This window comes from Notothenia rossii (assembly GCF_949606895.1).
Source record: "Notothenia rossii genome assembly, chromosome: 1".
NCBI classification, from domain to species: domain Eukaryota; kingdom Metazoa; phylum Chordata; class Actinopteri; order Perciformes; family Nototheniidae; genus Notothenia; species Notothenia rossii.
In genome coordinates this window covers 30,602,664-30,630,506 of record NC_136912.1, presented here as the reverse complement: position 1 = coordinate 30,630,506, position 27,843 = coordinate 30,602,664, and the positions used below count along the sequence as shown (strand labels likewise).

Below are 27,843 nucleotides of genomic sequence, written 5' to 3'. Positions count from 1 at the left end.
TCAAAAAAATATACAGACATACACACTACAGTGACATCTGGCGTCGTTTTAGAAAGACATTTTCACTTCCGCATAAAAAAGCCTCGGCACGTGACCTCCCGCGTGTGACGTAACATGTGGGAAACAAGGGGGAGAGCGGCCGGTCGAACGTATGAATAAACATGGATCACAATGCTAGTTTTGACACAGAAGAGGTTGAAAATATATATTCCACTGCATATGATTATAATTATGAGCCTGCTATGCGTCCAAGAGACCAGGAGCAGCCAAGGATTAGAAAAAATAACGGCAATCGGAGAAAAATTGAGCTTTGGTGTGTGGAGAACCAGTGGAGAACAGAGCAGCTGTCTTGGTGAGTGACCGGCGTTAGCTACATTTAATTTTAGCTAACGTCAGTCACATCACAACATTGTAAAGTTAGCAATCATATATCAGGCTATAACTAAAGTAGTATTGATAATATAGTAACGTTACTGGCAGGACTGTTGATACTGATCCATAACAGAAACTAATGCACAAGTATCAGCCGTATCTCGCGTTACCTAATGCAACTCCACACTACGGTGCTGTGTACCAGAGGGGAGAGGCGAGATACGGCTGATGCTTGACGATCTGGCGGAGAAAGGTTGTGGAGCTTCCGTTGATATGCCTTTGTAAATGGCTTGATGGAAAGCAGGTGTGTAGTCGGGGAGGGTGCACAGCTGATTGCAGCAGGTGAGTGGAGGTTGAGCCGGGAGCCAGGAGTGACAGTCACCACGCCCACACAAACAACACAGACAGGGGGAAACAAACACAAAGTAGACGGCTGGAGCAGTACAGCCACCACAGCGTTACCAAATACAACTCCACACTACGTCTTACGGTGCCGTGTACCGGAGGGGAGAGAGAGAGAGAGCAGCGAAGGGGGGGAGAGAGATGTAATACGGTTTCCTGCTAAAGCTGTGGAGAGTATGTGCTGCAGGGTGGTGGATGCACAACGGACCCAGGAACGAAAGCTAGCTCCGGTCCTTTTCCTGTGAGGGAAACTGTGGACTCGATGTCCTGACAGGCTGGAGTTTGTGCATCCTGCACCTGCACAAACTCCAGCTCACCATGATTACAAATGGTGAAATGCAATGTAAAATTACCAAAAAAATACCAGCTCACTAAATCACAACCGCTCGAACCAACTACAAACTACTACCGTGGATTGGGCAGAGAACGAGTCCGAGAAAGTTGCTCCCCCATGTGACGTAATATGACGCGTTTGACGTATGGCGTTAAAAAAAAAAGCAGTTTTTAGTAGCAGAGCTCCAAACGGCTCCTTTTCCTCTGAATTCCTGCCCTTATCTCTTGTAAAACATATCAAATCCTGCATTAACATTTTTAATTGTAATTTTCAGGCAAGGTTGAGCATAAATGTAGTCCAAAAAAAACCCTGCAAGTTGCTCTTTAAGTATGGCCTGACAGATCTGCGGTGTGGCGATAGGCGCCTAATCTTAGCTGCTCAACAGCTTCAGCAGCACTTAAAATCCTGTGTTATTGGTGACATTTTTCCAGGTCAACTTCTAAGACCTCAGTAAAGATGCTTGCTGTGATGTATGGAAATCTAATTTCTAACGTAAGTCTTTAGGTGCTGGGGGGGAGTTTCATACAGCAGGTATTGAGTCGGTGGTCTCCAGTGATGCTGCTTCCTTCTACGGTTACCACATGGAAGACTTCTACTTCTTTTTTCTAATATTTTTGTTAGACATTTTTTAATTAAAGCGAGATTATGTTTTCCACTTCTTAAAGAAGCCTAGTGAAAATCACACACAACAAAGTGGAAAAGTCTTGGCCAACGCTAATGCTACTACACTGACTGGAATGTATGTAATCCCATGTTAGAATATGTGTGTGTGTGTGTGTGTGTGTGTGTGTGTGTGTGTGTGTGTGTGTGTGTGTGTGTGTGTGTGTGTGTGTGTGGACCGAGCGCAGTGGGCCAAAGACCTGGCACGTGAACTCTTGCGGATTAGTACTCCAGTTTCTAGGGGCCTTATGGGCCAGGTCAATACGCAATAAAAAAAATGCAACGATGTGTGTCATGGATACACACACATAATGCATTTACATACAGCCACGCTCAAACGATTGTGCTTTTCGAGTGAAAAAAAACATGTTTAGAGGTGCATATGTAGGTCACCGCTACAGAGAGGAAGAGAGTGTATTTGTTCAACTGCATTTCCGGATTCATGTGGGTGTGTTTGTGTTTGTGGCAGCATGTCCGTAGCTATGTGTGTGTACATGTGCATGAGCGTGTGAACATATGTGTCTTTGTATGTGCGCTCAGCGGTGTCCGGCAGGGGGCTGTAGGTCTTGTTTATGTAAGGCGGAGGGTTAAAGGTTAGGGGCGAACGGGGCGGAGCCTGGTTCCGCTCGGGGGCCTCCAGTCTCCAACACCATTCAGCCACTTGACTAATGGCTCAGGAGATGAGGGTGTTAAGTTTCAACCTGAATCGGTTTCCCTCTCTCCCCCCTTCTCTTTCACTTATGTACGCATGGAAATACAGTGCATGTTGCATTCAGGTGAAAACAGACTTTCAGGCATGCTTCAAAAAACATAAAGGGACATGAAACACATACAAAGTGACACAAAACCACTAAAAAAGAGACACAAAATGAAAAGAAAGAGATGCAAAACAACTACAAAGTAACTGAAAATGAAAACAAAGAAAAAATAAACAACCACAAAGACACAACATAACTTTAAAGAGACATAACATGACAACAAAGAGATTCACAAAGACACAAACAACTACAAAGAGACACAAAATGACAACAAAGAGATGCAAAACAACTACAAAGTAACAGAAAATGAAACAAAGTGATACAAAACAACTACAAAGAGAAGCGACATGACAACAAAGAAAAAAGGAACAACCACAAATACACAAAACAACTACAAAGAGGCACTAAACAATCAGAAAAGATAATATTCAAAAATAGGAAAAAATAGGATTAAAAACCCTGTGAATGTTTATGCAAAGCATGCAGGGTTACATGTGGAACATTGTTGTATTCCAGCACAAACAGTACCACAGCATGTTGTTATATGTGAGGATGTGCAGACAGAAAAGGCCACTGTACCTGGAGATCCTGCTAATGATTCAGCCCTACTGACCACAAAGGTACGAGACAGGGACAGAGGCACTGAGGGGGGGGGATATAAAAGGAGAAAAAAAAGAATGTGTTCAAGTTTAGAAACAATCGATGCATATACACACATGGTAAATGTGGATTCAATCAGGTAGGGAAGCCTCATCAACAGCAGGCACAACAGGAGCAAAGTTGTCAAGTCTCATCATAAATGGAATGAGCTCCCCATTGTAATCAGGACAGCAGATAGCTTACACATCTTCCGACGCAAACTGAAAACTCATCTCTTTAGACTCCACTTCGAGCGATAGAATTACTAACAAAGCACTTATATACTAATAAAGGGCTGGCTTTCTAAATGCCAGTTGAGTAGCACTTGAAATGTTTGGCTCTATGAAACCTGATGTACTTATATGATTCTGTTTTCTTAAAGGTTGTATCTTCCTGGTCGAATGCACTTATTGTAAGTCGCTTTGGATAAAAGCGTCAGCTAAATGCAATGTAATAATAGTAATACATTTGATGTCTTTCTTGATCTTTGAGTTCTTGCACACCTGACAAGAAAATGTATTCTCCTATTTCACCAGTAGGTGTCTCTCAGATCTCATCACTGATGTGAATCTGAAAAAGGGCTGAGAATAATAGGACTGTAGTTTATGAATGGACTGAGAGGATCACTAGGCTTTGTTATGATGTCACTGCAGGACAGCAGTCAGTATTACAATCATAGTATGTCAACATTCATCAGAGGGAAATGTAGGCCTAAAATCACAGAAGGTCCTTAACTTACATGTACTTCAGTGACACATGGAAGGCAATGTGAAGGCAGAAATTGGACAAGTCAAATTTGATCCATATCACTTTTTACATTTTTTTCACTTGACAGAAAGGATGTGAACATTTGTGAAAAAATGTGTCAGATATAGCGAGAGATAGCTATCTAAATATTATCCTAATATGTTTTTAAGTAGAAATATAGTAATCAGAGTACTATTTATCCTGGGAATTTTGCTTTTGTGAAAGCTACTCCATTTTAGAATAAAATAAAAATAAAATACTAAAACAAATATTTATATAACATAAGAAGTAAGACTATGAATGAAAAATAAATAAATAATAAAGAGTAAGAGTACACCTGCATTGAAAATTCAACTAAATTAACCTGACAAGAATCTTTTTTGAAACTAGTTTTGATCTTACCTGGCGAGGCTGTCAGAGCCAACATCCCGTAGAAGGAAAACGGTCCCGCTTCAAACTTCATTCCCTCTTTTCCCGCCTCCACCTCCACTTTCCCCTGTGACAGAAAGATAGTGTCACACAAACTATGTTCTTTACTCTGGTATTTACTTTGTCCACATACAGAAAACATATTCATTGTACATTTGCAGTTTGTAACCATAGTGCTTCGTTGTGGATGTCCGCTACAGCTTTGGAGTCACACTTTCACCTCTTTTTAAACCACTTTCCCTGCTATATGTATTCATGCTGCCGTGAGTTAAGAACTAATCCCCCCTTCCTTTTTACTATTTGTAAATCCGCACTCTTGTTTAATAGCTTCCGATCTGCTGCAAAACCCTGGGCTGAAGGTCATTGACCCGGAACCCCACTTGTTCAATATGGAGCTCATTTGATCCAGGGATATTACACATATTAATTAACTAAGTGGGTGCATATGGGAAGTGTCGGCAAAATATTAGATTTTATATGGATTCAAACATGACTTTCAACTCATATTTAGTGCCAGTGATTAAGGTCTTCTTCTGATCTGTATTCAGAGACAGAGCGCACAATTAAAACCAGTTTTCAAACTGTTTGGCTACATGAAGCTCGGCATCTTTTGATTTGATCTGCTTTTCAATAAATAAGTGTAACTCTATAGGGGGATTTATTTTAGTTGCCTGCAAAGAGAGATTGGTAAGGACAGTAGCATGACATTTTGAATATGAAAACAGATATATTTTAACTTTTGATTGGTGTTTTTTTCTGGAATTTACACTACCGTCAAAAATGAATACATCACGTCTTCTTATATTGTTCATGTTCTTATTATGAGGCTAATATAATGTCGCACTCCAAATTAACTTCTGAATGTTGCACAGCATTTTTTTTAAATGTGTATTCCCTCAGTATTTTCCACAGTTGCATTTGGCATTATTATTATTATGATGCTTTTGTAAAATGATATTCCAGCAGGGATGACATTTCTAATAACTCCAGAGGGTTTTAAAGTTAATATGTTTTGGTTGGGAAAAAGCTAATATAATTTCTCTTTTCTTTTTCTTGCGGAAAAATATTCCATGTCAAACTATAAATAACATTTTCACTGTGGACAGAAACAGTTTGCTCAACCCTGCTGCACACAAAGATAAGAAAGAAAGAAATTAGTAGAAAAAAAGACAGTGGGCAGACATATCTCCGGCCAAACATTTGTATTTGCTAATGAGTTGTTTATCTTGGGTACTGTTTCTTGCTTTAATCCTAACTGCCCTGCAGTACAGTCATACCATGCATACCTCTTCAGGATGCCCCTGTGGGAACAAACCTGCAGTACAGCTCTGTTAGGAGGATGGGTTTACTGTTCAAAACTATGGGAACAAGGGAAATAGAGCATGTAGCACTAACATTCTATGTCATGTAAAAAGTAGTTTGATCAATTACTGTGATCACTGAATGATAAATTGTCCTTCAGCCTGTTACACAAATTCCTTTTTGAGCAGTGGGTCTGATGTTGGACCTTTTTTCTTCACTTTGTATCTTGTTGTTTCCACACACCTGCAATAGGAGGATGAAGTAATCCACGGGCTTGTTCCTGTGGAAGAGGTAGTGCTCCACCGCCCGCTTGTTCTTTTCATCGTATTTTAACTCCTGGATGACGTTGGGATGCTTCAGCAGGCGCAGCAGAATCTTTTCTGACATTTGCATCGGTGTGAAAGGCTCGATCTCTGAAGAACCGGGGAGAGACAGAGAGGGAGACTGTAAGGAATTTGAGATATCAATTAAAATCCAACACATATATATGGGGCTTATACCAATGTTAATATACTAGTTAAAAGATATATATAAATATTGTAATATATTGGCCCACAGCATTTTATTTACACAACAAATACAGGACAACAATGTTTTTTATTAAGTGCTATAAGGACAGTCAAAACATTTATACCACGTCATCTTCCAGAATAATTGTGGTGGACACTTTATACTGAAATCTGACTTTTTTTCAATAAATAAACATCAAATGGGCAGACTGGGCCTCGAGCGGGGATGACTTGTACAAATGTTCAATCTTGAAGAGGGCATATAATACTCATCTCACCCTAACCCTATTGTATTTTGTGCCTCTACTGTGAGATGTCGCCATGCTTTAATGTTCAAAACTTTGAAATATTTTTCTCATACTGCCTGTGCTGCAGCCCCTCTTTTCACCCTCTGTCTGAAACCAGAGCCCAGTCTACTCTGATTGGTTAGCTGGCCGACTCTGTTGTTATTGGTAAACCACTTAGAGGTTTCCAGACCCTTATCACGTAGAATGTGTTGGAGCGCTAGCCTATAGGAGCACGAGTGTTACATAGTGATGTCACTATGTTCCAGAACTAAACCAAGGAGTCCAATGGAGGTGTTTCAGGCAGGGAGGTAATGTGTGGGAGAAAAAACTCCCTCTTGAGAAATGGACACACTTTTGGGGGTGAAATGTTCCTTTAAAAGTTTTTATTTATCCAATTCTAAGGGTGTGATTTGTTATCATATGATGCTACATTTGTCCAAGGGAACTAAAATCCAAACCTGCCCAATTTTTATTTTTTATTTTTAAACAACCATACTGCGACTGATCTGCTTCAACCAGCTGATGGGCCAATCAGCTCGTTCCGCTGAGCGGCGGTGATATGTGTCAGCTGGCTCCACCACCAGCAACTAAACTCCCTAATAGCCTTTAGAGGAACTTAATCATCGCTTAGCTGCTAGGTCAAAGTTCTGAAGCAAATCCAACTGCAGTGAGGCATCGTGAACCTCTGCTGCTGTAGTAGTACTCGGATACTCTGCCACCTGAACAGAAATCCATTTCCCCAGGGAACGCGGGTGAAATATTTCACATTTTACACTAAGTATGTCGACTTGTGTGAGAACCACGATCATAGGCCAAAAATGCTGGATGTGATGTCACTGAGGAACGCGTGTAAGCAAACAGGGTGGTGTTTTTAAAGCTGTGAGCTAAGATCTCAACATGTAACCTCCAGAGCATGACACGCAAGCAAATAGAAGCCTGCATTTTTTGGGGGGGATCTGCGCGCAGTCTGCACAGACATCCCGTGTCGCGCTGCCGAGAGGCCTTCACCACCTCTACACACAAACCAACACACTTGTTGTGAGTCCCCACACAACTCATTCCCTCACACAAACAAACAACAGATACTCATTCCACACACATACTCACTCTTCCTACACCCACTTGCCCAAAACTAAAAGCCCATACTGGCACATGCTCACACAAACAGCTCACACACACACACACACACACACACACACACACACACACACACACACACACACACACACACACACACACACACACACACACACACACACACACACACACACACACACACACACACACACACACACACACACACACACACACACACACACACACACACACACACACACACACACACACACCCCGCAGCGATGGGGCTGAGGGCACACTGGGGGAAGTCAAGCAGCAACGCAGCCCACTTGCCTGTTGCTAGGAAACGCAGGGTAGCCAGCAGAAGCTGAGGTGATATTTTAACCTTCATTTCATTGTCGTTAGGCTTGAAGGCTGAGAAATCCTGCTTCCTCTCCCGATGGGTGATTTTCTTCTTCGTCTTGTTGTCAGCTGAGGAGGGGAAATTAAAAAGTAAGACACAAACTAAAAAGTTGTAGTGGACCCACGCCACTCCACAGACTGTGAGCTCGTCCCCCAGGTCACAGGGTGACTAAACTTGAGTTACCCAAAGCTTATTGCTTTTTCCTGAAATGTAGCTGTGGCGTTCTTCTCAGAACTAAAAGGGAGCTATAGGGGGCTACACTGTTAGCTTACCACATTCTTAGCATTACTTAAAGCCATATGTATTAGGCCATGTAGACAGCTCATTGTTTGGTCAAATACACTCTACTAAAACGTTAAGAAAAATATAAAACAGATTGTGACACAATAACATTATTGATTTCTCCCTCTGTATATTTGTTTTTAAAAAACTACTTTTTAACTTTTCGGTGTACAACACAACCATGATCCACATGTAATGAAAGGGATCTCTCGTATTGATGAACCAGCAATTCCTATCGATTCCTCCCCGTTTCAGCATCTTTCAGCATCTTTGGTTTTCCTGCTGGAACTTCAATGTTTCGGTTTACACTCACCGAGGCAGCATTGACATATCTATCAAAAACTACAGTAGTGTATCTACCTACTACTGCTACGAACTGCGACGTTAGCAATTAGCTATGAACATTAGTTGTAAATGACCTAACAAAGTTGCCTTATTTAAGAAGAATAACTTAATTCATTTCATAATTAAATGCAATAAATAAATACTTTATTTAATGTAATATTAAAGTCGTTAAACAGTTTAGTTTTATATGTTGCACCGATTTTGTTTTGTTGTTTTTGGTGCCTCGGAACTAATGTTTGTTCATGTACTAGCTCGTGACATTAAGCTATCAGCAGAAGAAGAACTTTCAGGATTCAAATAATCTCCTTTCACAACAATCGACAAACAAGGTATTTGTTTCATGTGGGCGCCATGTCCTATTTTCTTTAATGTATTTGTATGTCTAGCACACTATGCTAATGTCTTTGGGCTATGCATTATGTTGTTTGTTGGTGTAGTTCTCACTGCGTAACGGAAGAGGGGAGACTACAAGATTATCTCCAAGAATAAACGCCTGTTTCAAAGATCCGACCTGTGTCTGTTACGTGAAGAGAGCTACATTCGTTTTTAAGAAACTAACCATTTCTCAAATGAGATGGTAGACGGAGCAGAGTCCAGATGATAATTATTTGTGGGTTCATCAATACCTTTTCAATTACATGTCATTTGATCCATTGGTAGTATAACAATATTGATCATTAAAATGTGTATTAGGCGCATGAAAAAAAAAATGTTTCCCTCACTTACAAATTCTAACATCAGATATATTTATGATGCTAATTTTGGGGCCTGTTTTCTGTCACATGTTTGTATCATGATATATTGTGCCATGTGCCATTTAGGTGTAGCAGCATTAGTGTTTATTTGAAATATTTAAATACATTTGCTGCCTGGGTTAGCGTACATTAATTTGGTTAAGATGGCCCCCATCTAACCCTAATCCTAACCGTTAAATAGAGCCCTGATACTTTAACAGGCTATATACAGTACCTGTTGGGGTCCAACAGTATAAGGGGGTACGTGAGAGAGAGGAACTTACTGTACAGGTCAGTCTCGTCCAGGATCTCCGACTTGATGATTTCTTCAATAACGTCCTCCAGGGTCACAATACCCAGAACCTCGTAGAAAGGGTCTCCCTCACCCTCGTTGTTCACCCTCTGAACTATGGCCAGGTGGGATTTACCTATCAAAACACACAGATACACACAGCATATCAATTCAGGGTCATACATTGATAAAGGGAGTTATATAGTATCGTAAAAAAGGTCAGGTGATGATGGAGGTACAAGGGAACATAGGTACAGGCAAGGAAACACATTGCTATATCCACTTTGATTTGAAAAGTTTCTCTTTTTAACACCTTGTATCATAGGTCAATAGTGGTATAAAATACCACTATTGACCTATGATACTGTGACATAGGGTTGCTCAATTAATTTGAATCGCAATTACGATTATGGCTTGCAACGATTACGAAAACGTAATCAAAATAACGATTAGTTTTTTATTATTATTAAAAAATATTTCAGTTGTGTTATACTTAAAGTTCAGGGTAATCAACTGTTAAAAACATACTGTTCACATTTTTTTTCTCCAATAAATTGACGTTTTCAAAGTAAATGGATAATCGTTTTTAATAATCGTGATATCAATTATTGACCCAAATAATCAAGATTCTGATTTTTGTCATAATCTATATGGCTATATGTTAAGGAGTTTTCAGGTTGTGACAGTGCACTGCAACATGTTTGTTTTTCTTGTTTATTGGTATTTATTATTTTGATATTATTTATTTAAATGTAGATATGAATGTATAATTTATTTTATATTGTTTTTTCAGTTGATTACCCTGAACGTATAATTCAACAGTTAAAAAGTTCAAATTATTATTTGTATTTGTTTTAAAGTACAATAAATGGATGTTTTCAGAGTCAATGAATAATCGCATTTACAATTATTGACCCAAATAATCGAGATTATGATTTTTGCCATAATCGAGCAGCCCTACTGTGAAATAGAAAAAATTTAAATCACTTATGTCAGCTAAGACTCTGTGAGACTGACCATTGAGCGGCCCGACCAAGCAAGGAGGCAGAGGCAGAACGTCCAAAAATATCGCCCGGTGTGGGCATTTATTAAAACATTACACACAGCCTCAATCCTGCTGCTGCTGTTTCACGTGAGCCCAGCCTGCAGCCACCAGGATCTCACACATACTACCACTCTCAAGACACAGCACCTAAATACACACACAGACTAACAAGACACAGGTGATGGGGGAGCAATTAGACACAGGTGAGGGGAGGAGCAAACACAGGGCACCAGGTGAACACAATCGGATAATCAGCAGGAGGGAACACAGAGACGACCGGAAACAACAGACAAGATGAGGGGTGAACACTTATATAATTAATGTCATTTAATAAATAGCAGTAACGGCGTCTCGTCGTTACATTCCCCCCCTTTTCTCCTAAAGCGCACAGTACCCGGGATAGACAGTCTTGGCTTTCTTCAAGTCCTTGAGTTTCTAGAACGGACATAATAGATACCTCCCCTGAGGCTATGGACACACTAGATTCCTCCCTTGAGGCTATGGACCTAATATATCCCTCCCCGAGGCCATGGACCCAATATATCCCTCCCCTGATCACGGCGACGGCACCCAGCTCTGTCCTCCGACTCCTCCTTCAATTCTGTCACCCGGGCCTGCACTCCCTCCAAACTCGAGGTGCACGTTCCTCCGGCTTGTCTCTCGTCTCCTCCTGCTTGTCTCGCGTCTCCTGCTGCTTGTCTCTCGTCTCCTGCTGCTTGTCTCTCGTCTCCTCCTCTCGTCAATTTTACCTCCTCACTTGGTCGAATCCCACTTCTGACACCAATTGTGAGACTGACCGTTGAGCGGCCCGACCAAGCAAGGAGGCAGAGGCAGAACGTCCAAAAATATAACCCGACGTGGGCATTTATTAAAACATTACACACAGCCTCAATCCTGCTACTGCTGTTTCACGTGAGCCCAGCCTGCAGCCACCAGGATCTCACGCACACTACCACTCTCAAGACACAGCACCTAAATACACACACAAACTAACAAGACACAGGTGATGGGGGAGCAATTAGAGACACAGGTGAGGGGAGGAGCAAACACAGGGCACCAGGTAAACAAAATCGGATAATCAGCAGGAGGGAACACAGAGACCACCGGAGACAACAGACAAGATGAGGGGTGAACGCTTATATAATTAATGCCATTTAATAAATAGCAGTAACGGCGTCTCGTCGTTACAGACTCACAGAACACTGATGCTGCAGTTTGTCATACAGCAGGTGACACAAAGTGATCTGAAGGAGGAATCTTTTCTCTATATCAGTTAAAATAACCAGGGATGCAGGACAATGGTAGTTCAAGTGTTTACACTTCCAGCTCGAACAGCCATAGAGACATTCAAAGTGACAGTCAAACAGTCAGAATTTTCATCATATAGCTCCCCTTAGCCTTCCCTCCCTCCACATCTGTGTTCCCAGGAACCTCCTGTGAGCCATACCATCCGGGGGAAAAAAAGAAACAAACTGCCGTGTATGCAGAGAATACTGTCAAGCAAAACGCTAAACAAATTCTTTGCCTTTTCTCAGCTTGTGATCATTTAAAAGGAATTTTCCAGAGGCCCAGGCTAATATTAGCCCGTTCAAAATGAAGTTTCCATTCCGCCCCGGCGATATTCTCACCGAGTGGAGGAACAGACCAGGCGAAGTCTCCGCTGTGTGATCAGATTGTCTCGGAATGGGCCGTTTGCATGCAGATACTCCAGTGTGTGTGTGTGTGTGTGTGTGTGTGTGTGTGTGTGTGTGTGTGTGTGTGTGTGTGTGTGTGTGTGTGTGTGTGTGTGTGTGTGTGTGTGTGTGTGTGTGTGTGTGTGTGTGTGTGTGTGTGTGTGTGTGTGTGTGTGTGTGTGTGTGTGTGTGTGTGTGTGTGTGTGTGTGTGTGTGTGGAGAACACAGGTATATCACTGAGTCAGTGCTCACATGCTGTTTCAGCTAATGTTGGCTGCTTTGGTGCAGGACTGAGGGCTGAGCAGCACTGATTGTTTTATTGCACTGCAGCTTCCACACTGATTTGCAGAGCCTGAGAGTATCAACGTGAGAATGTTGTGAGCATTAGATGCAGAACTGATGCTTTCAAAACATGTACTCGGGTTACACTTAATAGCCTGGCAGGGAAAGGTATTAATAATGTAAACACCAGAAATCCAACATGAAAAATAGTTTTTCAAATGGCAGGAAATCTAGGAAAAAGGTAAAGGCGTCCTATTTCTAGTGAAATGTCAATGAGATCTTGAGCGTGCTCTTTGTCACTGAGTGTTGGGTTTAACTAGGACAAACACACATCGAGCCTCAGTGGGTTAAAGCAATCAAGTCTCAGAAGTCCTTGGGCAAGCAATTTACTCTACAAAGCAGAGTACAGTGAAACAGATCAATGCTACTTCCTTCTCTTTAATGGTATCCACTCCACTCATGGCAGGTGGTGGTCGAACTTAATGTCACATAGTGATACTGTTAGAGTGAACAGAACCTGAAAATCCAGCAGGGAAAGTGAGATTACCTCATTTAAAATGTAGCACAAATACACTTGTCAAGACTTTTTTCTGTATAACATTGGAGTCTTTATTTATTTCTTAATATTTGAAGGAATACATTTTTGGAAATAATCTCGTTATCTTTAGATGAACATTCACCACGCTCATGTCTGTATGATAAATATAAAGCTTCTGTCAACGGCCAGTTAGCTTAGCATTAGGAATCAAAGAAAGAAGGATACCGCTAGCCTGTGCAAAGGTTGAAAAATCTACAGACTAGCCAGGCAATAGTTCACTTATATCTTACATGCTATTCCATAAAAGAAACATGGTTTGAATAGGACATTGCTGTTGTTGCTTTTCTGTACTTATGCTAAGCTAAGCTAACCAGCTGCTGGCTTCAGCTTCAAATGTATAAAACAGACAATGAGTGGTAATTATTTTCTCATCTAACTCTCAGCAAGAAAGTTTACTTTACCAAATGGTTAAACTATTCTTCTAGGGGATGTGGTGGTAAGCAAAAGTTAAGGTTGACCAAATAAATCTTAAATAAAAAAAAAAACATTTCTAAAGAATCCCTCATTTCTGTTTAGGCATTACAATGTTTTTATCTAGAACTACTTACAATGAGCAACTACTGTGTGATTTAATTGAAAGGTCAGAAAAAAAGATGGTAAGTGGACCTTGGGTTAAGACCATCAGCAAGGACTTTGGCACTCAAAACCAGTTGATAAAACACAATATACTCTTTCAAATCACCACATAATGCTCAACAGAACAAGAATCTTGACTGAACAACATTAAAAGTCAAATCAATAATCAAAGTCGAGGTCTTAACTTTTTTTGTTTAACTATTGTCATACTGATATGTGCACACTGTGAAGTCCACTGAGACAAATGTAACATGTGTTATATTGGGCTATATAAATAAACATTGATTGATTGATGAACAAAAAGTGATCATTCCAAAGACACAAAAAAGGCCTGACCTACGACTTTTAAATGAGCCACCTGATAAGAAATGGAGGCCATCACTGATACCACTCACAATCTGTTCAGCTCTACAAGCTCACACTCACTAAACACACATGGGACAGCGCGAGACACTTGTTTGACAAGTTAAACTAATCCTATCAGGATGTTTGTTCCCATCAAGAGCACTTTCTATCACCTTCTTCAACACAAAAGTTGAAATGGGGTTAACCATTAGAGATGACCCGTTGTAAGAGCTTCAACAGAGGAAGCATAGGTCACTTAGAAGGAGGAAAAAAAGGGGGGGGAAATGGGAAGCTAATCATTTAAAATGACAAAAAGTAAATATGTTTATTCAAAATATAGGAGTGTTTATCTCCCAGTCTTTCCAGTGGGCTCTAAAAAAAACAAAGACATTTCTCAAATTCCTTGCATATGACAGCAAAGTGATATGGATACACCCATCATTCCATCATACTATTTGGTATGTTTCATGGAAATAGAAACTAGTGACATCTATTGAGCACATATTTTGCCACAAAGTGCCAAAAATGGCAATGTCTGTCACAGTGTTGGTTAAGCAACCACTTTATGTAACAAGTGTCCATCTGAGGTATGTAAACAAATATTGGATGGATTGCAATTCATGTTTGTACAGACCATGATGTCATGAAGTCCTTACTTTTCCAATAACACCATCAGCAACTTAGATGTATTACTTATCCTGTGAAATATTCCCATCTTCTACATGGATTGGCACAATGTGCGGTACAGACATTCAAGAAATGGCTACGATATAACAAATTGTAAGGACTACAAAGTGGTTAATTCCCATTTCCCATGGTTTCAATTGGAACAACTTTGGGGAACTCTTGACTTATCCTCTAGCAACCATGAACAGGTCAAAGTTTTCCCTTATCCTGAGATGTATCTGAACCATAATTGGTGGATTGGTACAACATAAAATCCACATCAGCCTTAGCTGTGCTTTTTGTGATAACTAACACATGTCAGCATGCTAACATGGTTAACTCAGATGTCACCATACTAAATATTACCTGTTAACACCAACATGTTAACATTATTTTTGTGAGCATGCTAGCAAGCTGATGTTAGCATTTAGCTCAAAGCATCACTGAGTCTAAGAACAGTCCTGTTAGCGTGGTTGTAGAATTGCCATGAGCAAGACTAAAGGTCAGTAGAAATGTACAAAAGTTAATTGCAATTAAGAATTGTTGGACTTTAGTGTTGGAGTGATGGACAGCCATCTCCAGAGCCATGCTTCAAACATGGGTACATTCATGCAGACAGACCTATCTGAATACAGCCAGATAGATATACAGCTTCCTTTTCTTTTTTTCACTCCAAAATATAAATGTTAAATAAATACAATACAATAAAATGTATTTATTTTACAATGCTGGTGAGTGTTTTGTGTCATGTAACATATGCCAGTACTTTCTCTGAATATCGACTGACAGAACATAAGTCTTTATACTAATAAGAACAGACATCAGAGTTGAAAATATACAGTAGAATTTGACTTTTCAAGACAGAAGGATTGACAATATTTGGATAATTTCTTCCACTTAAAACAAATGTTTTTATTTGGAAGCTTTTGTCCATTGCGACAAATACAAAGTGCATTCAAAATGCAGTGAAAGTCTAAATGCAGCCAATTTAAAAGCAATTTACCCATGTAAACCACTCTGGTGTTTCTTCCTAGTCTATCAAAAATCTATTTCTGTCTATATCAAGACACACACACAGTCACACACACACACACACACACACACACACACACACACACACACACACACACACACACACACACACACACACACACACACACACACACACACACACACACACACACACACACACACACACACACACACACACACACACGCACATACACGCAAGCACACTGGTCTTTTGCACAGTAGCTCCACTCCTCATCGTTTTGTCTCGCAGTCCCACAAGATGAGTGCATACTTTCCAGTTTCCCACAAAGACAAAATACCAAACAAGCGACAGAAAAAAAAGCAGCTTCTGTCTTCCATAAATATAGTGCGAGACAATGACAGACTGTTTATTCATAGCTCCTTAGCTGCTGTTGTGACAGTGGGTTCGGTGAGGGGGAACTGGAGGTAGAGTGGGGAGGCTGACCCTCTGGACCCTCTAGCCTGGAGCTTGGCAGAGGGCCACAGGGAGAGTGTGTCCTTGCGAGGACCAGTCGTCTGGGGTCCTATACGCCATCACTGCTGCCTGACATCTGGGGCTGTCTAGCTGGGCTGAGGCTGAATGCATGCTGGGTATTCCAGCACACAGGCACACTGCACATATCGGGGTCAGGGGTTGATTCACTTTCAATTTCCTTAAGGGAGCGTGTTTTCTGAAAGCCTAAAATGCACTTAAAAGCTCTCTTATTCCATTTCGAAAACACTTCTGAGAATAATGGTTGTGTCATTAGACCTGTTACCGGCAGGTATAGTTTGCATTTGTAATTGGGTGACGTAAACACATAGACACACACAGAGGATTATTGTGTTTCCCCTAACAACAAAGGAGCAGATGACTCAGGTACCAGGAAGTGGTTAATCTCACTGAGGAGAGGGTTGGAGATCCCAAGTTGTGTGTATTAAACACTAGCTGCAGAAGTATGAAGATGCACGGTAAAACAACTACTCACGAGCGCCATAACTGGGATTTTGAAATCAATACCAACTCAACCAATAGTTGTTTACTGTTGTTGATCCTATAGAAAAGTCAAAGGGTCATCAAACTCTATAGGCTTTATCATTTGGGGACAATAAATGCATTTACATTTGTTTGAAGTCTATGTAAGGTTGTTGAGATATTTTAGTGTGGAGACTTGCCACTAGTGTAGCTAAAAATGCTGGTATGAGCTTTTAATATTTCCACTATGTGTAACTTTACTCACTGAAGTTTTATCCCAAAAATGTACACTGACTTCATCAAACTCTTCATACTCTCTGGTGATACAGTTTAATTGCACCCATTGTTCGAAAATAAATAACACCCATTGGATGAAAAAAAATGTTTTAAGTTACAATACATAGGCCTGTCACGATAATTAATTGTGTTGGACGATACATTTTCCTGGAAATAATTGCGATAAACGATAATATTGTCGGCACCATTTTAGACCACTGACATAATGATAATATATAATAATAATTCAAGTACATCCTTTCAAACAGAACTTTTTATTGAACATCCAACATTGCAAATGAAATGTGAAATAATATTCAAATATATAAATTATATATAATAAATTAAATTGAACAGAAAAACTTTGGGTTTTGGACTGACAAAACCAGACATTTTAAACATAACTTTGGAGTCTATTAATTGATCAATCGAAAATACAAAGGGCAGATTATTCGATAATGAAATAATCGTCAAATGTAGCCTTAACATTTTTTAGATTAAAACAGACGTAATTCATATTTGTATGCTTTAATGTTCAAAAAGCCCTTTATTTTTCTCATCCTGTCTGTGCTGCAGCACCTCTTTTCACCCTCTGTCTGAAACCAGGGCCCAGTCTGCTCTAATTGGTTAGCTGGCCGGCTCGGTTGTGTTTGGTCAACTGCTTAGAGATGTCCCGCCCCAAAGTCTATCACTTCCACTGGTTTGCGTGCAAGCCAATAGAAGTCTGAGTGTTACATAATGATGTCACTATGTTCCACCTTTATAACATTACAGGGAAGGGAAAACCTCAACAAGCATAATAAGGCCCCTTTAACAAAGGCCCACATTAAAAACACTCTTGTTGATTGCTCTTGATAGCTAAACTGGGCCCAACCAACAATCATCAACCAATCAGTTGCTCCAAATCAATATCTATCTATCTATCTATCTATCCATCAGTCTATTTATCCGTGATCCAAAGCCAAGCCTGAGAACCTCCTCTTAAACCTTCAGAGACCAGGCTGTGTGCTCTTTTCCACCATTCCCAGCTTATTTATGGAATGCAGCTTTGTCATATTTTTCCATAGCGCAATTTCCCCCTATAAATAGGCACGTAAGGCTCGGAGAGTTGGGGTGGGAGTATGAGGGGTCAGTATCTGTTGTGGACACTCATCATTGCCCCCCTCCTTGTCTTGCTCTCCCCCTATTTTTCCAAATATTTGAGCACTGACAAATGTAGTGCAATATTAGGGTGATGGGAACCCATCGGAAAGTCCTTCCTCCAAATCTACCTCCAGTGAAAGTTTCCAGCCATCCTGACCCCTTTTTCCATTGACATAGACACAAACTTTACCCTGATGCTGGTGGCATGTCGACCATTTAAAGCTTGTAGTCTGAGTACACATGCAACGTAATAACATTATTCTATGTCTTGGCCTGTGTTATCTGGTGACACAAGTGGAATGTGTGTCTGCCTGTATGTTTGTGTTTAGTAGGGTCTGTATTTTCTTGTCTGGAATCATTATGGATACAATGAATGCTATTAATATAAATGAGGGAACAAATTAACCATAAATAGTCACTTTCCGGGAAGTACAGCTGCTCCAAAGAGGATCTGTAAAACTCAGAGGAAAACCTAACAGTGACATCATTCAGAAAATGCGACTATGCAAGGGATTCTTTGGTTCCCACTTAGTCATGATTTTTAAATGTTACGCACCCAACTTATTGACATGCCATGACTTTGTTGCCTCTCTTTCTAAATCGAGGATAAATTGGGACTTAATACAACACATCAGCAGTTAGTGGGACCCATGTGCCAAAAAAAGGCTGGCGTGTTAACAGTTGTGACACAATGTTTGTGCTTTCCCCTACACACATTGCTCAACATGTAATCCACATGGTGCTATTCACCATATCACTTTGTTTTCTTACCGAGATTGAGTTGTGAAAAAGTAGGGTTTCCTAATCTCACTTTATTACCTCTGAGTAAGGGGAATGGTCTGTTAATCACAGGTCACCCAGATAGATAGCCAGGAAACACAGATATGAGACGTATTCACAGAAACAAGGTTGAACACTCAAAGTTCAGAAAGAGAAAAAAGATTAAACATCTAAACAGATCACAAAGTATAACTCATTTTAATTGTCACCATATTGAAATCTTATACTTCTATTTAATTTCTGATTCCAATCATATACAAACAGGTAAAATGTTCTACTGATGAAACCAAACATTAAAGCTGGTTCACTTCTGAAGGAATGTAGCAACAAGTCATTAGCCGAGGCTAATTAATGGCACAAAAGTAAGCATTCTTGTTTTTAAAGGGGTTATGGGAAATGTAGTTACCGGCATGACGTGAGACAGATTTGGGCACTGTCCTATGTTTAAAAGACATAACATTTATAAATTCAGTGAATACGTTAACATGCACAAAATATTCCATTTTTTTTGCCTTATTTTGGAAAAAGTACTACGATAAACAATTTAAATTGCTAAAGAAAATGAATATTCAATCACAATGCCGTTAACATGCAAATGTCTATATTTGGATTATTTTTATTTGTTATATTCCACTGAGGGCAAGTTCCCTCTTACTCACTCTATATTTACACCAACCACATTCCTAAAAAAAACATTGCGAAACAAAAACATTTTTGTGTCACAAAGGGACAAGTAAAAACCCAATTGGATGCGTGTACACTAACGTGCGTGTACACTAACGTGCTCCATACATGTCCAACGAATACTCAACGAATACTCCGAAACCTAACTCCCGACCATAATATCGGCATATCCTACATGTGTAAAGAAAATGCTACGTCCTGCATATTTTACGATATCCTAGCGCAATATGTCTTTTATGATGACCTGTATCACATTCGGAGCCTTCCGCAACAGAAATCAACAAGTGGAAGAAGTCTACAAGCTCACTTACTTTAACCATTTGTAAAATACATTAAATTATTAAACATAAAAACGTGTAGAAATGTGTACATGTATTTAATTACTTTCCAGTCCCTGACACTTGGGTCCCTTTACCTCCGGGTCAAACAATAGTTAGCATGATAAGTGCCAACCATGGTGCCAACACAGAGAAGTAAGTCTGCGTACAGCTCCTAACTAACCGTCATTAAGGGGCTTTGGTCACAAGATCACTCTGCTGCTACTTGCCAGTGGTGGTTCACTACACACACACATACAGTACAGCCACACACCCGCACACTGCTGGAATGACATTGTTGTTCATTCAGAGAAGCAGCTTGCTGTCGTAGCTGGCTGCGTTTGTTGTTGAAAGGTCCCCTGGGTGGAGATTCCTTTGGGCCTCAGTCATAAGGAGAGGCATCAATGGGAAAGCAGTGGGGATAACTGAATGGGCCGCGGTCAGGTGCTGCTCTGTTAGTGAGTGTTGCAACTGCTGAATGGTGAGCACATCATACAACAATGACAAGAACTGTTTTTTTTTTAAAAAGTAGCTAAAACACATAAAAGTACACATCTTGCTTTACTATTTTTAGCTTTAATGTTGCTAAGTAAAACTAAATTGTGTTCTTATGAACTTCTGCGACTAGTTTGTCCAAGCTAAAACCAATCAAAGTGCTAAAATCCTCCACGTTTTATCACTAGGGTCATTAATTTCTGGTTCTTGATCAGGTTTAGAAATACAAGCTTGGCTGCTCTCATACTGCATCTATATACACACGTTAAATTACTTTTTTGAAAATATACTAAAAAATCTTATGCCCTAACTTGGTGCAACAGGTAAAAGAAAGTCACAATTCACAACCATTCCTTATGATTCATTAAACACATGTGGAATGGTAAGAACTTTTTATACTCAGTATTAGTAATCATTTAGAAAGTTTCAATGTTGAACAATCAGAAAATGATGCTAAATGTTCTGTGTATTTAAATATTGTACCAAAAAAAGCAGCAGTTTCCTCACGAGACATGTTGTGAGCTATGTTTTTCATTCTTTAGGTGGCAGGAAATTAGTCTCATAGTTTTAATGATGTTTTTAGTTGGCTAGGTTGAAGGTGGGGTAGGTAATTTTGGAGAAACCAGCTCGAGTGCGCTAGAATTTGAAAATACACAACCTGAAAAAATCTGCCACTCCCTTACAGAGCCCCTCCTCCAACACACACCAACGCGCACATGACCAATGAGGGCATGAGATAAGTTTGTGCACAGATGGAAGGCTGACAGGCAGGTAGGCCATCCAGTTATTTTAGCCGGGCCGGCTAAAATGATTGGTCGTGGTTTTTACAGCGCTACGGCTTCCACAGAAGACATTTTTTTATGGATTTTTTGTCAAAGCACTTAAGATATTCATTGCTATCGGGATGTTAAGAGCATTCCATGGAATATAACAAAAAGTGTATCTCGAGCCGGTTTCTCAAACTTACCTACCCCACCTTTAAGTGCATCCATACAAATGTATTAACAACAGCTTGGTGTTTAAGAAAAAAGACGGTAACAGAGTGTGATTCATTGGATTGTTAATGAAAAAGGGGACACCAGGCTAACATTTATTTTATTTTATACACCCTGGTGTTTTGCTCATACTACTTGGTCTGCTATGACTTATGGTGACTAATGTTAGCTAACTTCAGATGTTGTTGTGTAAATGAGTCAGTTTGTGAACTCATCGCTTTTCTCTATTTGAGCTTTTGTTAAACTTTGTTTCAGTACGTAAAAGAATAACAAATCAGTGATATTTAGTCAGAAAAGTAAAACAAAGAACCGACTCATCTTTTTGGAAGTGAAGGAACATTCAGTGTGTTTATCCTGTAGCTCCCAAGTGACGCCACAGTAGTCACTGTTCAGTAAGAGTTACAGAGTCATGCACACTGAGTTGCTTAATTGTTTACTCTTATTCTCAGAATGAACAATTAAAGGTGGGGTAGGTCATTTATTTCAGAAACACTTTTTGTTCTATTCAATGGAATGCTCTTAACATCCCAATAGCAATGAATACATTAAAGGCTTCGACAATAAATATATATTTTTTTAAAAGCACGACCAATCATTTTAGCCGGCCCGGCTAAAGTAACTGGATGGCCTACCTGCCTGTCAGCCTTCCATCTGTGCACAAACTTATCTCGTGCCCTCATTGGTCATGTGCGCGTTCGTGTGTGTTGGAGGAGGGGCTCTAAAAGGAAGTGGCAGATTTTTTCAGGTTGTGTATTTTCAAATTCTAGCACACTCGAGCTGGTTTCTCCAAAATTACCTACCCCACCTTTAAATGAGGATAATTCTCAAAATGTTATATTTTCTAAAGGTCTTTGCTCCATCATATTTTGTTATGCCATATATGTTGAACTTGTGCACCTTCACAGTTTTTCTACAACACCCCCCACAGGGTTGGCGGTTCCATCGCTGTGTGTATGAGTGGGAGCATTATAGGCTTTTGTAAAGTTCTTTGATTACAAGTACTAAAATACAACTTGTTTAAGTAATCTCTTACAGGATGTATAAACTTGTATGTTTTAAAAAAATAAATACACAGTATTTAATATGCATATAATTTGACACACTCTTCACTTGTGAAACAGAAAGCTAATTAAACACCTGAAAACACGCATTGCTGGCACTGGGTTCTTTGAGCTTTGAAACTAATAATTAATACCTTAATAAAAACAATTAGCTGGGGGGAAATCCTTAAAGCTAGAATGAGCTAAGTACTCTATAAAAAAGCTCTCGTGCTTTGTGCAATAAGCTTTGAGAATGTGGGTTGATGAGGAAAACACGAAATCTGTAAGAACTTCCTGCGTTTAAAATGAAAAACTACCGATGATTTGTGTCCGCAAATAATGTAAAGCCCTAACAGAGAAAATCAGCACTCGTCACAAATGTTCTATAAAAATTATCTGAAAAGATTCTGGTTAAACTATTAAAATGCTTACCCTGCAACTCTTCAAATGGCATAAATACTGTGTCTCTACAGTATACACAAATTCCCACTAATTAACCATTACTTCTTAAAATAACACAAGGATTTAAACAGCTCTTCTACCCAAAGGGAAAATCCACCCTAAAACCAAATATGTGAAGTTAATATCTACAAATACTGACAGCTGTCACCTGAGATCAGGACATAGAGACTTACTCATACCCACTGAACACACATGTTTTAAACACTGTATGAGCATTGCAAAATCCCCATCTGCACCACCAGGGTCTGGGGGTCAGCTGGAGCAGAGGGGCTCTACTAGCAGTTCCCCCCACCCCCGCTGTTAGAGGGGAGACACTGGAGAGGGTAAAAGTGAAAATATACTAAGAGCTCTATATGACCTCAAACATGTGCATTTACACCGGCCTACAGCTGCAAAGGAAGATATTTGGTTTCCATTTGGTGGAATTCTTCTTACAAATTATGCAAAAATGATCTGTAAACAGTGTTTTTTCAAGATGCTTTTTCATGTTGACACTAACATGATACATGTATTATCTGTTTCTTAAGACATGTAAGCAGTGGCGGCTGGTGGAAATTATTTTAGGTGGGGCTATTGTAATGGTGAATAAACCACAGAGGGAACTTTTTGAGAAATGACCCCTTAAATTATGACTTCTGGTGATGTTAGAGATATGAGAAGACTGATCAATACCTCCATAATCTTCAGTGTGGTTAGCTATGAATCTTCCAAAACTTCCAAATACCTTCTCATGGACATAATATGCAGACACAGACGTGGTTCAGAAACACAGAAATATTAGAAAACAAACCATTAAGGCAACAAATCTAGTTTGATGGATGCTGTCAAAACTATATACAATAATATGTGTGTGTGTGTTTATTTATCACGGGCACATAGTATCTGTCCCCGGCTGTTTGAAGAGAAATCATGGGAAACAAAAGACAGCGTTTACCTGTTTGCATCCAGCTAGTCACACACGCAGTTACAATCACACTCCCTGTAATTGACATAATTAATAGATAGTTTAGCTTCTCACCATCATTTGCTGTGGCCCACTGATGTTAACGATCATAACTGAAAAGCTGCCTGCCAAACGTAAACATTCAGCCCGTGACTCGTAAACTCTTGCGAGAGTTTTACACAAGACGGATCCTTTCTAGCCTTAACCCTGCACCGGGCGCTGACATTGGCGCCCGGTGGTCATCAGATTTGACGACGCTGATTGGCTGAAATTATGTTTCGGAGGCATAGTTTACAGATAGCAACAGTCAGCTGCTAGTGGCTGCTGCTGCACTGGTTGAGGGCTCCTCTCTTAGCGCCCAGAGGAGAGAGGGTAATGATACACGCTGCGGCCAGGCAGGAAACATGTGACTTAAGTTATCAGTAACTTTAGATCGTAACACAATTTTAAACGAGATTTTATTGTAGATTATACATTTTACTGATACCAATTATACGGCTGGACTGTTAGCACACATGTGAAGTTTGAGCACTTTTTGAACATTTCCATAGGAGTTATAGCGACATCGTCGTTTATGGCGAGGGATGCGTTTCCATGGAAACGGCATGGTGAGATCTCAGATTTGGCGTAGAGCTGTTGAGGCATGGACCGGTGATATACAAGTTAAGATTGGGGGACGATTGGACCGTGTCCATTGGACTTACAGCGACATCGTGTTTCATGGCGAGTGATCTGTCGCCATGGCAATGGCATTTAATGACACCCCATAATACGCTTAGATGTGTGGATGGCTGCATCGTTACCAAACCTGTGAAGTTTTGGGCCGTTTGGAGCATTTTCACTGAAGTTATGAGAGAACCGTGTTTCATGGCGAGCCTTGTGTTACCATGGCAAAGGCATTTGAAGAAATCTCAAAACTCTCACGTAGATGTCGTCACAGCTGGACTGTTAGCACACATGTAAAGTTTGAGCACTTTTTGAACATTTTCATAGGAGTTAATGTAAAGCGACATCTTCTTTTATGGCGAGGGATGCGTTTCCATGGAAACGGTATATGATGACACCCCATAATTGACGTAGAGCTGTTGAGGGCAGGACCATTAACCATTATCTGAAGTCTGCTGCTCTGAGCATGTCAGTTGGAGTTATGACATCATCGTGTTCCATTACACAGGTGTTTATATTTGAGCTAACGACATGTCCAGAGATCAAAGGTTTCCATTGTTCTGAATGACAGATAAACGTCTTACATGTGAACGTGTTGTTGAAGAACCGTAACAGATATCTGTGAAATTTCAAAACGTGAAGCATGTCAAGGAAGTTGAATATCTGAAGTGTAATTTTGTGTACTTTCGGGTTAATAATGTGGCCTTGTTGGCAGATTAACTAAAGTTGTGCGGCTGCTGCTGTGAGGAAATATCAGCCTGAAATTACAATGGGCTTTAATGGAGACATGTTGAACGTTTTTGTCACTTCATGCCCTCAAGAGGCATTTTGTTTAATTTTTTTGCTTAATTTTTTTTCATTTTTCAAGCTACGAGACGTTTCCTACGTTTGTCATGAACAATTATGTGTCAGAAGTGTAGGGTTTGGGAATTATGGCAGGTTTAAAAAAATGCGAATTTCAAACTGTCCTCCGCTCTAACTCTGACATCACGCACTCTGCCTTAACGAGCTGCGCAATGTGAAAGTTAAAATGTAAAAAAGATTATGAATGTTGGGCTATCCCGGGAGTTATGAAAGTTATGAATGAGAAAAGTAATATCAATCGATTCCCGACTGAGCTGAAAGTTTTTATGTTTGAACGGAATTTCTGCGATGTGGAATGTGGGAGAAGAAGAGGGCCAAAATAACAGGCGGAATAATAAATAATTTTGTGCATAGAAGAACAGATAGTTGGAATGCTGTTAACAGCATTCCCACTAAACTAGCCACAATTATAACTACTTGAGCCACTATTTGTATTTCCCGACACAGGGCGTGCATTTCAAAAAGTCCTCAAGCGGGTTAGAGGTAGTGTAGGTCACTTCAGAAACACTTTTTGTTATATTCCATGGAATGCTCCTAACCTCCCGATGGCAATGAATACATTAAATGCCTTGACAATAATTACATAAAAAAATGTCATCGGTGGAAGCCGTAGCGCTGTAAAAAGCACAACCAATTATCTGACCCGGGCCGGCTCAGATAATTGGAAGGCCTATCTGCCTGTCAGCCTTCCATCTCATATCTCGTGCCCTCATTGGTCATGTGCGCGTTCGTGTGTGTTGGAGGAGGGGCTCTGTAAGGAAGTCTGAAGGAAGAGGCAGATTTTTTCCGGCTGCGTACTTTTAAATTATAGCGCACTCGAGCTGGATTCTCCATTCTTACCTACCCTACCTGTGTGTCAGCAGTGTGAAACTATTTGAAACTGTAAAATAAAAGCAGCGCAAGCACCTCTTGTTATGCCTGCAATGTCAGTGGAAACAGCTAATTCCAGTACTGTGTGTGAGGGCATTAAAAGGTCAGATGAACTTGTGAGATTGAAACTTTATGACCTGTTGGCTTTGCTAATAAATGCTTACCAATGTTTGGTGCCAATTTCTCTCAAACCAAAAGAGTGTGTTCCAAATGCCCCCAAAAAATACTTCTCATGGACAACTTTAACCCATGAATATTTAAATCATAAGGCATCATGTAAGAATAAGCATGAAGTCTCTTTTACTGATGTACTTAATATTGTTGATGTGTTCTACACTAGTGCTGGTGAAGTCTCACAGAAGTAGGCTTCATCAGTCGATTGTAAAAAAAGGGGCTGGTGTCTTTCGGGCCTGTGAAGGGTCTGTCTTGGGCATTTCCTCCTGCCAGCAAATGGAGAGACGGACAGTGTGCCCGGTGTTATCAATGAAGCCAGCCTCTTGGCTCTCGGAAAAGTGCAGCTTGGAAGGCGTCCATGGCAAGGCATTAGGCCTGGAGGTTTGTGTCATTTGTAATTTATAACACAGAGGGAAATGGGCAAGAGGACAATATGGAGAGAAGAGGGAGAGAGGGAATGTGGGAGGAGGGGGATGGGACCGCTCGCTGCACAAGCAAGTGGCTCTGCTTCCCTGAGTGTGCTGCACATAGCCTGGTTACTAGGCTGACCAAGCTGGAGGGCTTTCTGTCCCTCTCGGGGGCACAGCCTGAAAGGGCCTCACTTTTCCTTTTGCTCTAGTAAAAGTTAGAATAAACTATTTGAAGCTTCGGATGCGGATACACACATATAAGTAAAGATTCAACTGTGGGAGGAATGGAGCGTGTGTTTTAAAGAATAAATAAAATATTCACAGCAGTAGGTGTTTGACAGCTTGTCAAAGACTCACAAGGCGACAGAAAGAACATGACATAAAGAGCAAATATTTCACAATATGTACATTTCAACCCTCACTGTAACACCATCATCATTCTCCTCCTCCTCAGTATCTTCAAACAGCGACACTAATAGCAGTAATTTCCCTTCATGTCCTGAGAATGACATAATGCACAACACCCCCATTAACATGATACTATCTTAAAGACATGACTGCAGTCAAAATAAACCTCCTCTCTCATTAGAGACGAAGAAATATGGATTTTTACTGAGAAAAGTGTCAAAGTTTTATAAATAACCTTTATTTGGTGTCCTTGAGTAAGACAAGATCTGAATGAGTCAGTTTAAGTCAGCACCAGCAGTGTTGTCATGTCTTAATGACATTAAAGATTATATTACACAGTGAAGTGTTTTTCAGCTCCAGGAGAGAGTTTTTATGTTGGCAACGCTGATTGAATGGTCTTGAATGAACTTTTGTGTCATTCTTTATTGTATTTTCCCTCAGACAAAGGAGATGTAACTTCATGATTGCCTCGACCATTCAATCAACACTGTGGACATTCACAATGTCTCTCAGAGCTTGAGAGCACAAAACCAAGAACTGAATCTAGAATGCGATCAACCTGGACAGCACAG

General features: G+C 40.2%; 1 protein-coding gene across 1 annotated transcript in view; it reads right to left on the bottom strand.

The window, feature by feature from the left end:
• Nucleotides 1–27,843, bottom strand: part of cnnm2b (cyclin and CBS domain divalent metal cation transport mediator 2b) — a 52,122-nt gene that overhangs the window by 11,663 nt on the left and 12,616 nt on the right. The window contains exons 2-6 of the mRNA XM_079667514.1: nt 9,565–9,708; nt 7,850–7,987; nt 5,887–6,056; nt 4,315–4,408; nt 3,106–3,168 (exon numbers count right to left, since the gene is read on the bottom strand). Coding sequence (XP_079523640.1) covers nt 3,106–3,168; nt 4,315–4,408; nt 5,887–6,056; nt 7,850–7,987; nt 9,565–9,708 — 609 coding nt within the window. The remainder of the gene's footprint in view (nt 1–3,105; nt 3,169–4,314; nt 4,409–5,886; nt 6,057–7,849; nt 7,988–9,564; nt 9,709–27,843) is intronic.